This window comes from Electrophorus electricus, chromosome 10 (genome assembly GCF_041902795.1).
Source record: "Electrophorus electricus isolate QZ-2024a chromosome 10, ASM4190279v1, whole genome shotgun sequence".
Lineage (NCBI taxonomy): Eukaryota > Metazoa > Chordata > Actinopteri > Gymnotiformes > Gymnotidae > Electrophorus > Electrophorus electricus.
Genome location: NC_137506.1, coordinates 842,501 through 857,500, shown reverse-complemented (window position 1 = coordinate 857,500; position 15,000 = coordinate 842,501). Strand labels below are relative to the sequence as shown.

Genomic DNA, 15,000 nt, shown 5'->3' with positions numbered 1-15,000 from the left:
GACTTAATGACCCAGAACTGCTGTCAAGGTTACAGAGAGCTATGTTGAATACACCACAACAAGGCAAAGTATTGTAATCCACCATCCTGTTACGGTAACCCCAGTCTAGCGCTGTGCGAGTTATAGGAACATACGTGTGTCTCAGTATGAACTATGACCCCGGAGTCATCGTGGTGTTTAGTGTGGTGTTTAGTGTGGTGTCTGGGGAGCCTTGGAGAGCACAGACACAGCAGTAAGAGAGAAGAGAAAAAGGTACTAGTTACAAAAGGTGAGCTACGGGTGTGCTTGTCTAAAGCATCCCTGACCAGTATGCCCGTATGACTCTCTAGCACAAAGGTAATCAAATCTCCAATCCAAATTCGGTCCTGGGTTTTGTAATTACTGGTACGAAGCAGGTTGATCTCCTTCTGATCAGATCTGTGTCCTAGGTAACGGACAAAACACCTGCAGGATCTGCAGGACTGATTTAAATATCTGCTTTTGAAGGACCACCAGGGCAAGCGGAGCGTGAGGAAACATTATGAGTCAGCCCTTGTGAATGTGACTTTGTAGTGCACGAAACTAACTTCAGCATATGAAAAAATATGTACCACAGTACACAGGTGTGTGTGTGTGGGTGTGTGTGTGTGTGTGTGTGGTGGGTGGAAACTGTTCGTACTCACTTTAGGTCTGCAGCAAAATTGGTGAGGTACTTAACCACATCACTGCTTGACTTATCCAAACGGTATGAGCTGCAGATGGAGAGAAGAAATGAAACATTACAAAGAGAGAGAGAGAGAGAGAGAGAGAGAGAGAGAGAGAGAGAGAGAGAGAGAGAGGGAAGGAGAGGGAGAGAGAGAGAGAGAGCAAGAGAGGGGAGTGGGAGGGAAAGAGAGGAGAGAGAGGGAGAGGGAGAGAGAGAGAGAGAGAGAGAGAGAGAGAGAGAGAGAGAGAGAGGGAAGGAGAGGGAGAGAGAGAGAGAGAGCAAGAGAGAGGGGAGTGGGAGGGAAAGAGAGGAGAGAGAGAGAGGGAGAGAGAGAGAGAGAGAGAGAGAGAGAGAGAGAGAGAGAGAGAGAGAGAGAGAGATAGGAACCACAGAAGGATTTTTTAAAAATCTTCTGCCCCCCTCACTGTATATCACATCAATCAAGCGTAATGTTCTTAATACCATGTAGAAGTCTTACAAGGTAAAATTACAAATAATGAACTCTGGCTTTTCATAAATGAAAGAGCAGAATCTCACTAGTAAATCTGGGTTAGGGTTAATCTGGGTTAGGTAAATCTAATCTAGGTTAGGGTAAATCTGGGTTAAACAAGTCTGGGTTAGGGTAAATCTTGGTAAGGGTAAATCTGGGTTAGTGCAAGTCTGGGTTAGAGTAAATCTGGGTTAGGGCAAGTCTGGGTTAGGGTAAATCTGGATTAGGGCAAATCTGGATTAGGGCAAATCTGGATTATGGTAAATCTGGATTAGGATAAATATGGGTTAGGGAATGTCTGGGTAAGGGTAGGTCTGGGTAAGGGTAGGTCTGGGTTAGGGTAAGTTTTGGGTTAGGGAATGTCTGGGTAAGGGTAGGTCTGGGTTAGGGTAAGTTTTGGGTTAGGGTAAGTCTGGGTTAGGGTAGGTCTGGGTAAGGGTAAGTCTGTATTAGGGTAAGTCTGGGTAAAGTTAGATTTGGGTTAGGGTAAATCTGGGTTAGGGTAAATCTGGGTAAGGGTAGGTCTGGGTTAGGGTAAATTTTGGGTTAGGGTAAGTCTGGGTTAGGGTAAGTCTTGGTTAGCGTAAGTCTGCCTTGAGATGTTCCCTGTGCACTGCTAAGCAGTATCACACACACAATGAGTCGATAACTCAGTACAAAATAAGAATACCGTCAACTACTTCAATTACAAAATAAGAGTACCATCAACTACTTCAATGACAAAACAAGAGTTCTGTCAACTACTTCTATTACAAGGTGACATTTCAGTTTTTTAGATCATTTTAATACAGTTCATTGTGCTTTCTGAAATAAATTGAAGATTAGGAAAAAAATCTCCCTAATTCATCCTTTCCACAGTGTGTTCTTCTCTGTCTCTCTATCCAATGTAAGGAGAAGGTCATTTTCTGGGAGGAGATTCGTATGCTAATGACAACTGTTCTCTTTGGCTACTTCAGTGGGGTTGGAGTGTGCACTGGTGGAGAGAAGCCAATTAAAACACACGCCGAGTGTGAGCGCTTATTAACGGTGGAGGGACTTTGTTTAACGTGGTTTTACAAGGAGTAGCAAACAGCTCCGTGTCCTTAAAGGCCAAAAAATCCCACCACAGTGAACAAACCGTTCACTTATTCAGTTTCAGTTTCGCAGCAGACATACACAACAGCAAATCACATATATTAGCGATGGCTTGGAATAGCAGTTCAATCAAACAAACAAACAGAGTCTCAACACAACGACCACTTAGTCAAATCATTAGATCGCATGTCTTGACAGTGGCTAATGTTTTAGCCTGCTGTCGTTTTCCAGCCCTCCGCCTGTATCGTTGCTAGGTGACCTCGGTACCCTCTCGTCTGCTGTAGAATCTGACAGTACCCTCCCTCTATCTTTCAAGATCCGGACACGGATGGGACACGTCTAACGCAAGCAGGCAAGGGCTGCGGGCCTGAGTTTGAAAAGAAAGAAGAGTGAAGGAGAGAAAGAGCGATGAGAAGAGAGGGCAGGAACCAAGAGTCTCAGTGGGATAAAATCCACCCCTCCCCAACACATTGTCACACCTCGACACACTGTAACCAGCCTATCCGAGGGCACGTTCACACTGTAACCAGCCTATCCCAGGGCACGTTCACACTGTAACCAGCCTATCCCAGGGCACGTTCACACTGTAACCAGCCTATCCGAGGGCACGTTCACACTGTAACCAGCCTATCCGAGGGCACGTTCACACTGTAACCAGCCTATCCGAGGGCACGTTCGCACTGTAACCAGCCTATCCCAGGGCACGTTCACACTGTAACCAGCCTATCCGAGGGCACGTTCACACTGTAACCAGCCTATCCGAGGGCACGTTCACACTGTAACCAGCCTATCCGAGGGCACGTTCACACTGTAACCAGCCTATCCCAGGGCACGTTCACACTGTAACCAGCCTATCCGAGGGCACGTTCACACTGTAACCAGCCTATCCGAGGGCACGTTCGCACTGTAACCAGCCTATCCCAGGGCACGTTCGCACTGTAACCAGCCTATCCGAGGGCACGTTCGCACTGTAACCAGCCTATCCCAGGGCAGGGTCACACTGTAACCAGCCTATCCGAGGGCACGTTCGCACTGTAACCAGCCTATCCGAGGGCACGTTCACACTGTAACCAGCCTATCCGAGGGCACGTTCACACTGTAACCAGCCTATCCCAGGGCACGTTCGCAGTGTAACCAGCCTATCCCAGGGCACGTTCACACTGTAACCAGCCTATCCGAGGGCACGTTCGCACTGTAACCAGCCTATCCGAGGGCACGTTCGCACTGTAACCAGCCTATCCGAGGGCACGTTCGCACTGTAACCAGCCTATCCGAGGGCACGTTCACACTGTAACCAGCCTATCCCAGGGCACGTTCGCACTGTAACCAGCCTATCCGAGGGCACGTTCGCACTGTAACCAGCCTATCCGAGGGCACGTTCGCACTGTAACCAGCCTATCCCAGGGCACGGTCACACTGTAACCAGCCTATCCGAGGGCACGTTCGCACTGTAACCAGCCTATCCCAGGGCACGTTCAAACTGTAACCAGCCTATCCCAGGGCACGTTCACACTGTAACCAGCCTATCCGAGGGCACGTTCACACTGTAACCAGCCTATCCGAGGGCATGTTCACACTGTAACCAGCCTATCCCAGGGCACGTTCGCACTGTAACCAGCCTATCCGAGGGCACGTTCACACTGTAACCAGCCTATCCGAGGGCACGTTCACACTGTAACCAGCCTATCCGAGGGCACGTTCCCACTGTAACCAGCCTATCCGAGGGCACGTTCCCACTGTAACCAGCCTATCCGAGGGCACGTTCAAACTGTAACCAGCCTATCCGAGGGCACGTTCAAACTGTAACCAGCCTATCTGAGGGCACGTTCACACTAACGTTCACATTAGCGTTCTGAAGGACACAGAGCCCAGTTCACTCCTTGCCTTGAGGTGTGTGAGACACTCAACTGAATTCTCGAATAATTGCCTCATGTCTCATTAGCAGTGAAAGTCTCCTTCCTTTAAATGAGCTTGGATGAATTACGCCTGTGGCTCATGAGACTGATCTTAATTCCAAAAACCAAAAAGTTATTTTTAAGACCTCTAGAAATAACTGAGATTGACTGGATTGGTTCTTTGAAACTGTAATGAAGCCTCTATCATTGGAAAGGGTAGGAGCCATAAAGAAACCATTTAAAGTAAATGTTTGCAGCTTTTTTCAACCCATACCTTATTAAAATGTTGCCTTTCCTATCACTGATGAACATGCATAGTTGAGAAACCCACCACTCTCATGCATAAGCACAGTACAATAAGGTGTCTGTTTAATCAATTTCCTCTGCAGACAGGAAACTAACAGTATATAAAGAGGTCAAGAGGTCAAACCTAACAACAATATCCTAAATCTGTTAATGCTAAAGCTATTGCTGCATTTGCACATTACAAATAAAAAAAACACAATTTAGTCACGGTCCAGGTTGAAACATGGCAAACGTTGTTTAAGGCATAGGAACGATTAGGAGAGATGGAGACTGGTTTCTTCCAGGTGGTGTTACTTCACTTCCCGTACCCCACATTCCCGTTCCGGCTAGCATCCAACATAATCTTCTTACATCTCTCCTTCCCAGAGATGTGCTGTGCGTCTCATAAATATTTGGACAGGGACACACCTTGTGCTGTTTCTGCTCCACACATCTGCACACTGGATTTGGAACAACACACACAGGGGCAAAACGGGAATGCCCACCCTTACACATTCCCCCCATTTCCGGGTAAATAATTACGGATCGACAAAGTTAAAATTTTCCTGCCTGTGTAAAGCCGCCTGCAGACACTGCGGTTCCTCCCTAGTGATGCACAGCTTGGGATCAGGAGGAAGAGTCTTCCTCACACCTGACCAAGTCCGTCAGTCTTATTTCCGTGGGCCTTTTGGTGACGTGTAGCTGAGACCTTGTGTTCGAGGTTCACCGCTGCTGTGGACTTTGCGGTAAACCTCTGGGAACATGCTGATGCATTACTTGACATCTCTATATGTTTGACAGTTATTTCTCTCTTTTGCTCTGTCTCTCTACCTCTCTTTTTCTGGTTTTCCTTCTCTCCCTCTCTGTACTCTTTGTATTTCTCAGATCCAGCCATGCTGCCTGCTCACTCTTAGACAGTCTTCATGTAGAAGACAGTGGATTTTAGGTGACTAAAGATTCAAACTGCACAAGCGTGACACCTTTTGCACGGCTGAGCAGGCCAAATGGACGCTTTCCCAGCATTCCAAGCTTCGTCTAGGTGCCTGGGGTTCTGATGTGGTAGTTGGGAGAAACTCAGCAGAGGCCAAAATCGACTGGTCGACGTGTTTAGATCTTAGGAATCAGCCCGTAGGCCTCGGGAGTCGCCAAACACAGGGCAATCGATAGCGTTAACCCTCACCTCACCGAGTGTGTGGTAGAGCAGCAAAATATACTAACAAAAGACATACACACAGACACCAACATATACACACAGCACACAGACACACACACAAGCACACACATACAGCACACACAGCTGTATTAATCAACCATCATACTAGTGTTATAACTGTATTAATCATCCATCATACCAGTGTTATAACTATTAATCATCCATTATACCAGTGTTATAACTGTATTAATCATCCATTATACCAGTGTTATAACTATTAATCAGCCATCACACCAGTGTTATAACTGTACTAATCATCCATCATACCAGTGTTATAACTATTAATCAGCCATCATACCAATGTTATAACTGTATTAATCAGCAATTATAAGTGTAATAACTGTATTAATCAGCCATCATATTAGTGTTATAACTGTATTAACCAGCCACTATACTAGTGTTATAACTGTATTAATCATCCATCATACCAGTGTTATAACTGTATTAATCAGCCATCATACCAGTGTTATAACTGTATTAATGAGCCATTATAAGTGTAATAACTGTATTAATCAGCCATCATACCAGTGTTAACTGTATTAATGAGCCATTATAAGTGTAATAACTGTATTAATCAGCCATCATACTAGTGTTATAACTGTATTAATCAGCCACTATACTAGTGTTATAACTGTATTAATCAGCCATCATACTAGTGTTATAACTGTATTAATCAGCCACTATACTAGTGTTATAACTGTATTAATCAGCCATCATACCAGTGTTATAACTGTATTAATCAGCCATCATACCAGTGTTATAACTGTATTAATCAGCCATCATACTAGTGTTATAACTGTATTAATCAGCCACTATACTAGTGTTATAACTGTATTAATCAGCCATCATACCAGTGTTATAACTGTATTAATCAGCCATCATACCAGTGTTATAACTGTATTAATCAGCCATCATACTAGTGTTATAACTGTATTAATCAGCCACTATACTAATGTTATAACTGTATTAATCAGCCATCATACCAGTGTTATAACTGTATTAATCAGCCATCATACCAGTGTTATAACTGTATTAATCAGCCATCATACTAGTGTTATAACTGTATTAATCAGCCACTATACCAGTGTTATAACTGTATTAATCAGCCATTATATATCAGAGTTCACCTCAGAGTTTGGATCAGAGTTTACACTGGAGGGCAGTGGTAGTTCAGTGGTTAAGGTACTTGACTTGTAATCAGAAGATTGCTGGTTCAAGTCCCACCACTGACCTCCAGCTGCCACTGTTGGGCCCCTAAGCAAGACTCTTAACTCTCAATTACTAAAGTTGTACTCAATGATAATTGTATGTCACTTTGGATAAAAGCATCTGCTAAATGTTTAGATGAAAGTTCACACTGGACTTTAGAGAAGAGTTTCCATCAGGGTTTACACTAGAATTTTTGATCAGGCCTCAAACACAGATGACTACATGTACATTTCTATAATGATATATCTGATTTCATTATATCATTTAATTTAATTTGATTTCTACTGCAGTATCGGACATAACAGGTCTGTACTTTACCCGAGCGACAGATGCAGGCTCCCTAGAGAGAGCATGTCAGGACCAGCAGAGACATCACGGTAGTGCTGCTGGGTTTGACATGTATCTGGCAGTGTAGGAGCTTTGTGGTGAATTCATTCACAGGTGTGTGTGTGTGTGTGTGTGTGTGTGTGTGTGTGTGTGTGTGTGTGTGTTTGAGTATAAAAATGTTTATTTATAACTCTGCAGTCATGCTGAGATGGATCAGTAATCATAGACCTGACTGAAGTATGGAAAGAATCAGTTTGTACAGGTCTACACACACTCACACACACACTCACACACACACACACACACAACCCGTCTCATACACATACACACACTCACACACACATACACACACGCACACACACACACACACACACACACACACACACTCACACTCACACACACACAACCCATCTCATACACATACACACACTCACACACACATACACACACATGCACACAACCTGTATCATACACATACACACATTTACACCTACATCTCATATACACACACACACACACACACATACACACACGCACACATACACACAACCCATCTCATACACACACACACACACACACACACACACACACACACTCACACACACACATACATACACACACATGCCCACAACCTGTCTCATATACATACACACACACATACACACACGCACACATGCACACAACCCGTCTCATGCACATACACACATTTACACACACACACACACACACACACATACACACACTCACACACACACATTCACACACACACACACACACACACATACACACAACCCGTCTCATACACACACACACACACACACACACACACACACACACACTGCATAGTGTGCCATAGTGCACGTCATGTCCAGTTATTCAGCAGTTACTAGTCTTTAATGTTAATTGATCTAAAATAGAATCTACAGATGTTGATTTTACCTTTAATAAAATCTACAGATGTTTAATTGAGCTACAATAGTCTATAGATATTTAATGAATCTATAATAGTCTACAGATGTTTAATTGATCTATAATACAGCTTGCAGATGCTTAATTGAGCAATAATATAGTCTACAGATGTTTAATTGATCTATAATACAGTTTACATATGTTTAATTGATCTGTAATACAGTCTACAGATGTTTAATTGATCTATAATAGAGTCTACATATGTTTAATTGATCTATAATACAGTTTACATATGTTTAATTGATCTATAATACAGTTTACATATGTTTAATTGATCTGTAATACAGTTTATAGATGTTTCATTGATCTATAATAGGGTCTACAGATGTTTCATTGTGCTAAAGTACTTTTGTGCCTCCCTTATTTAATTCACATGAAAATCACAGATTGAATGCCAGTCCTGGAATGACCTCAGACATGAAGACAGTTGCAGTAACAGCGAAATATATTACAAAATCTATTTCCTGTTTTCTAATCACATTGTAAGAACCAGTTCTGCCTCTGGAAACCATTCTATACTATAGCTAATTCTGAACAGTGCAATGGTTGCTGGGATTTGCTGAATGGCGACTCAGCATAAACGTGGATGGCTACAGTACAGACATGTAAAGCCTGCTGGTCCAGTAATCTAGAAGTGTGCTCTTCAGAGAGGACGAATGTGGGGTGATATGCCCTCTCTGAAGAACAGACTTCATTACACAAATTTTGCTCCTTTTCTCATAATGTGCTTGCCAAATTTAAATAATTATGTTACGGTAAAATGGTCCAACGTCTCTATAAAACCAGCATAAATTGCACGGCATTAAGGATGGTGCGTGTGCATGTGTGTATGTGTGTGTGTGTGTGTGTGTGAGTGTGCGTGCGTGTATGTGTGTGCATGCTTGTGTGTGTGTGTGCATGTGTGTGTGTACATGTATGTGTGTGTGCGCATGCTTGTACATGTGTGCGTGTGTGTGTGTGCGTGTGTGAGTGCGCGTGTGTGTGCATGTATGTGTGTGTGGGTGCTCGAGCCTGTGTGTGTGTGCGCTTGTATGTGTGTGTGTGTGTGTGTGTGTGTGTGTGCGCGTGCATGCACACGTGCGTGTGTATGCGTGTGCATGTGTGTGCGCATGTGCGTGTGTGAGTGTGCGTGTGTGCGCATGCTTGTGTGTGTGTGTGTGCGCGCATGCGTGTATGTGTGCGCACATGTGTGTGTGTAAGTGTGTGTGTGCATGTGTGTGTGCGCATGCGTCTGCTTGTATGTGTGTGCGTGTGTGTGCTGATTGAAGGAGGCACTGTAAGTTCAACTGAACAGAGCACATCCTGTGCTGGGGTTCGGCGCATGATGGATCACTCTCTCAACACGCCGTTTCCCGTAGAAATGGCGCTCTTGAGGTAAAGTGACAACATTGTCCCACTGTTACATCATAATGGGAGTCCACCGTTGCCTGGCAACATGCGATATGATTTATGAATGGGTAAGTGACACACAAGGTCAGAGAGGAATAGAATGATCAGGAAAACATCACAGCTGCCTACAAAACAGACAATCAGCACAGTACAGATTTGGGCTCCAAGAAAAAACAACAGCAGCTAGTCAAATGTAATACAACATAGTGAATGTTGGTGATCTTAAATACAGTATAGAGTCCTTGATATTTAAGGTATCAAAGCATCTCGAGACTTCAGGTACAAAGCACAGCAAACCAATCTGTTATCACACTGTCTCTAGACATACCAGGAAAGCATGTTTCACATTGTCTGTTCTAACTCACAGCTTCTAAATTCTGTGATGCATCTAATGTTTGCAGGATGTCCTTTGGAGGGAGGACAGACCGGAAGGGCCGTCCCGTCAGATGGTTCTCTGACTTCAATCCCAGGATCCACTGTGCATTATACAATGTAACGTTTATGGGGCAGATCCTCATTTTAGGGCAACATCACAGTAATGTTCCATCCAATTATCATTCCTGCTCTGCCGTAGTGGTTTGGTGCTTAAGGTCTACATCGTTACCCTGATGATCTCGTTATTTCTGCTACTGTGATGCTCTGCTCAGGGGTTCCTTACTGATTTGGCCTTGTAATGCCCAATATCCTGTCTGGATGGTCTTTCATCCAGTACCAGTGCTGCAGAGTATGAGCTCAACATCTCATGTTATTTGAGAAAGGAAGCGTTCTGCTACAGCTCGTCCACGTCTGCAACTATACTGGCCGACGCAGATATTAATGACTCTGTGGGAGGAGTCGTGCAGGACCAAGAGTTGATCAGAGACAAGACCTGCCTGTTGAGAGCAGAGCTACAGAGATGCTCTATCGTGGTCCTGATGAGAGCAGAGCTACAGAGATGCTCTATCGTGGTCCTGATGAGAGCAGAGCTACAGAGACGCTCTATTGTGGTCCTGATGAGAGCAGAGCTACAGAGATGCTCTATCGTGGTCCTGATGAGAGCAGAGCTACAGAAACGCTCTATTGTGGCCCTGATGAGAGCAGAGCTACAGAGATGCTCTATCGTGGTCCTGATGAGAGCAGAGCTACAGAAACGCTCTATTGTGGTCCTGATGAGAGCAGAGCTACAGAGATGCTCTATCGTGGTCCTGATGAGAGCAGAGCTACAGAGATGCTCTATCGTGGTCCTGTTGAGAGCAGAGCTACAGAGATGCTCTATCGTGGTCCTGATGAGAGCAGAGCTACAGAGATGCTCTATCGTGGTCCTGTTGAGAGCAGAGTTACAGAGATGCTCTATCGTGGTCCTGTTGAGAGCAGAGCTACAGAGATGCTCTATCGTGGTCCTGATGAGAGCAGAGCTACTCAGCATATTGAAATATACTTTGAATATTGAAAGGTGTTTCGAAATAAAATTCTTTTAAAACTATTCTGAGTATTATGTCTTAATGATTCAGGACTCCAGAGCCACAGAGGGTACCCCTGCGGCAGACGCCCCCCACACGCGAGCGCGTACCTCTGGTCGGACAGTTGCCTGTGCAGCACTGATTTGATGAGGCCCGGGGGCTGCATGCTCTTCTGTGGTGAGTCCTTGGGGCTGCCATCCGAGTCTCCACTCTCCTCGTCGCCCATGGCCTTCACATAGCTGCTGCTACGCATGCGCCTGCACGGGATCTCCTCGTCCTTCCCGCAGGGGTAGCTGCCCCACTCATCCTGAGGAACCTGTGCACACACACTTCATTACTATATCAAACTATATCATATACACACACACACACACACACACACACACTTCATTACTATATCAAACTATATCATATACACACACACACACACTTCATTACTATATCAAACTATATCATATACACACACACACACACAGACACACACTTCATTACTATATCAAGCTATATCATATACACACACACACACACACACACTTCATTACTATATCAAACTATATCATATACACACACCTACAGACACACACTTCATTACTATATCAAACTATATCATATACACACACCTACACACACACTTCATTACTATATCAAACTATATCATATACACACACACACACACTTCATTACTATATCAAACTATATCATATACACACACACACACACACTTCATTACTATATCAAACTATATCATATACACACACACACACACACTTCATTACTATATCAAACTATATCATATACACACACACACACTTCATTACTATAACAAACTATATCATATACACACACACACACACACACACACACACACACTTCATTACTATATCAAACTATATCATATACACACACCTACACACACACTTCATTACTATATCAAACTATATCATAAACACACACACACACACCTACACACACACACTTCATTACTATATTAAACTATATCATATACACACACACACACTTCATTACTATATCAAACTATATCATATACACACACACACACACTTCATTACTATATCAAACTATATCATATCATATACACACACACACACACCTACACACACACACTTCATTACTATATCAAACTATATCATACACACACACACACACACACACACACACACACACACTTCATTACTATATCAAGCTATATCATATACACACACACACACACACACACTTCATTACTATATCAAACTATATCATATACACACACACACACACACTTCATTACTATATCAAACTATATCATATACACACACCTACAGACACACACTTCATTACTATATCAAACTATATCATATACACACACACACACACACACACACACACACACTTCATTACTATATCAAATTATATCATATCATATACACACACACACACACACACCTACACACACACACTTCATTACTATATCAAACTATATCATATACACACACCTACACACACACTTCATTACTATATCAAACTATATCATATACACACACACACACACTTCATTACTATATCAAACTATATCATATACACACACCTACACACACACACTTCATTACTACATCAAACTATATCATATACACACACACACACTTCATTACTATATCAAACTATATCATATACACACACACACACACACACACTTCATTACTATATCAAACTATATCATATACACACACACACACACACACACACACACACACACACACACACACACTTCATTACTATATCAAACTATATCATATCATATACACACACACACACACCTACACACACACACACTTCATTACTATATCAAACTATATCATATACACACACCTACACACACACACTTCATTACTATATCAAACTATATCATATACACACACCTACACACACACACTTCATTACTATATCAAACTATATCATATACACACACCTACACACACACCTACACACACACACACCTACACACACACTTCATTACTATATCAAACTATATCATATCATATACACACACACACACCTACACACACACACACACACTTCATTATTATATCAAACTATATCATATACACACACACACCTACACACACACACTTCATTACTATATCAAACTGCTATAAATGCTTAGTTAGAGGTGTGATGTACATGGAACAGTGGTGTAATAGAAATGAACCAGGGGAAACTTGGTGCAATGAATACAGCATTAATAATATTTCTGTGTCTTCTTCTTTTCTCAGAGTAGGAACACCGTGTAAATCTGAGATCAGACTTGGAGTGATTTTGCTGCATTTTTCAATATTCTCTCTCTCTCTCTGTCCCTCTGTCTCTTACTTCCTCTTTCCCTCTCTCTGTTTCCTACCAGCTTCTCAGGGTATTTGTAAAATATCAGAGATTATGTCTGCAAAGCAATAGAACAGCAATATTTGTAACAGCAATATCCAAATGGCTGTATCTTGGACCACAATGAGAACTATGATGTCAAGTACGTTTCTGATCATTCTGTACATCAAAGGAACACATCAAACAAGGCATCAGACAGGGGGTACATTTAAAGTGTGTGTGTGTGTGTGTGTGTGCTCCTTTCATGATCTACTAGAGCTGCTAAAGAGATACCAGGCTACCAGTCTACCAGTCTACCAGGCTACCAGGCTGAGTACCAGGCTACCAGTCTACCAGGCTATCAGGCCAAGTACCAGGCTACCAGCCTACCAGTCTACCAGTCTACCAGGCTACCAGGATGAGTACCAGGCTAACAGCCTACCAATCTACCAGTCTACCAGTCTACCAGGCTACCGGGCCAAGTACCAGTCTACCAGTCTACCAGGCTACCAGTCTACCAGGCTACCAGGCTACCAGGCTGAGTACCAGGCTACCAGTCTACCAGGCTATCAGGCCAAGTACCAGGCTACCAGTCTACCAGTCTACCAGGCTACCAGGCTACCAGGCTGAGTACCAGGCTAACAGCCTACCAATCTACCAGTCTACCAGTCTACCAGGCTACCGGGCCAAGTACCAGTCTACCAGTCTACCAGGCTACAGGGGCAAGTACCAGGCTACCAGGCTACCAGGCTACCAGTCTACCAGGCTATCAGGTTAATGGGTAAAAACATTGGAAATGGTGCTAAGAAATGTCCTCTTACTTAACTCTGATTACACAGACGTTCCCCTATTCAGTCCAAAGGCAGTCAGGAAGAAGGCAACAAACTTACATCACTTGCTTACCTCACAAGCTTATGCCACTTGCTTACAACACAAGCTTACATCATTAGGCTACACCACTTGCTTACAACACAAGCTTACATCATTAGGCTACACCACTTGCTTACAACACAAGCTTACATCATTAGGCTACACCACTTGCTTACACCACTTGCTTACATCACTGGCCTACATGACTGCCCTACATCACTTGCTTACATCACAAGCTTATATCACTTGCTTACATCATCCCTTACATCATTGCCTTCATCACTTATATCACTTCTGACCTGGATGGTCATTTGAAGTTCACATAAACAGCAGCAGTAAAACAGTCATCTAAGAAATATTACAAAGCTGAGCAAAATTGATGATTGTTAAATGATTGTTGTTAAATGATGCAGAACATGTGCGTGCCTGCGCGCGTGCGTACGTGGCCTCGGGGTAGGACTGTGATGTCTTACTGACCGGGTGCTCCACTGGGTATCAAAACCAATTCATTTTAGTCCAGAATGCAGCAGCTAGACTCCTTGGCTGAATATTTGACCCTGTTGGCCTCAGTCTGTTGACGGGCTGCCAGTTACATTTTGTATTGACTATAAATACTGTTATTAACCTATAAAGCTACAAAGCGCTTTTGTTGCTATGTACATCTGTGACCTCATCGTCCAGTAGGATCTGCTGGGAGTGCTACAGTCACATGAAGGAAAAGCCCTAGGAGTTGCTATTGTACACAATACACACACACACACAGACCCACACACACACACACACACACACACACACACACA

General features: G+C 43.3%; 1 protein-coding gene across 2 annotated transcripts in view; it reads right to left on the bottom strand.

Moving 5' to 3' along the window:
- dlgap2a (discs, large (Drosophila) homolog-associated protein 2a) overlaps window positions 1-15,000 on the bottom strand; it is a 200,891-nt gene that overhangs the window by 33,703 nt on the left and 152,188 nt on the right. For both annotated transcript variants that reach the window (XM_035532627.2, XM_081722192.1), the window contains 2 exons: window positions 11,086-11,291; window positions 663-731 (listed from right to left, as the gene is read on the bottom strand). In XM_035532627.2, the coding sequence (XP_035388520.2) occupies window positions 663-731; window positions 11,086-11,291 (275 nt within the window). The remainder of the gene's footprint in view (window positions 1-662; window positions 732-11,085; window positions 11,292-15,000) is intronic.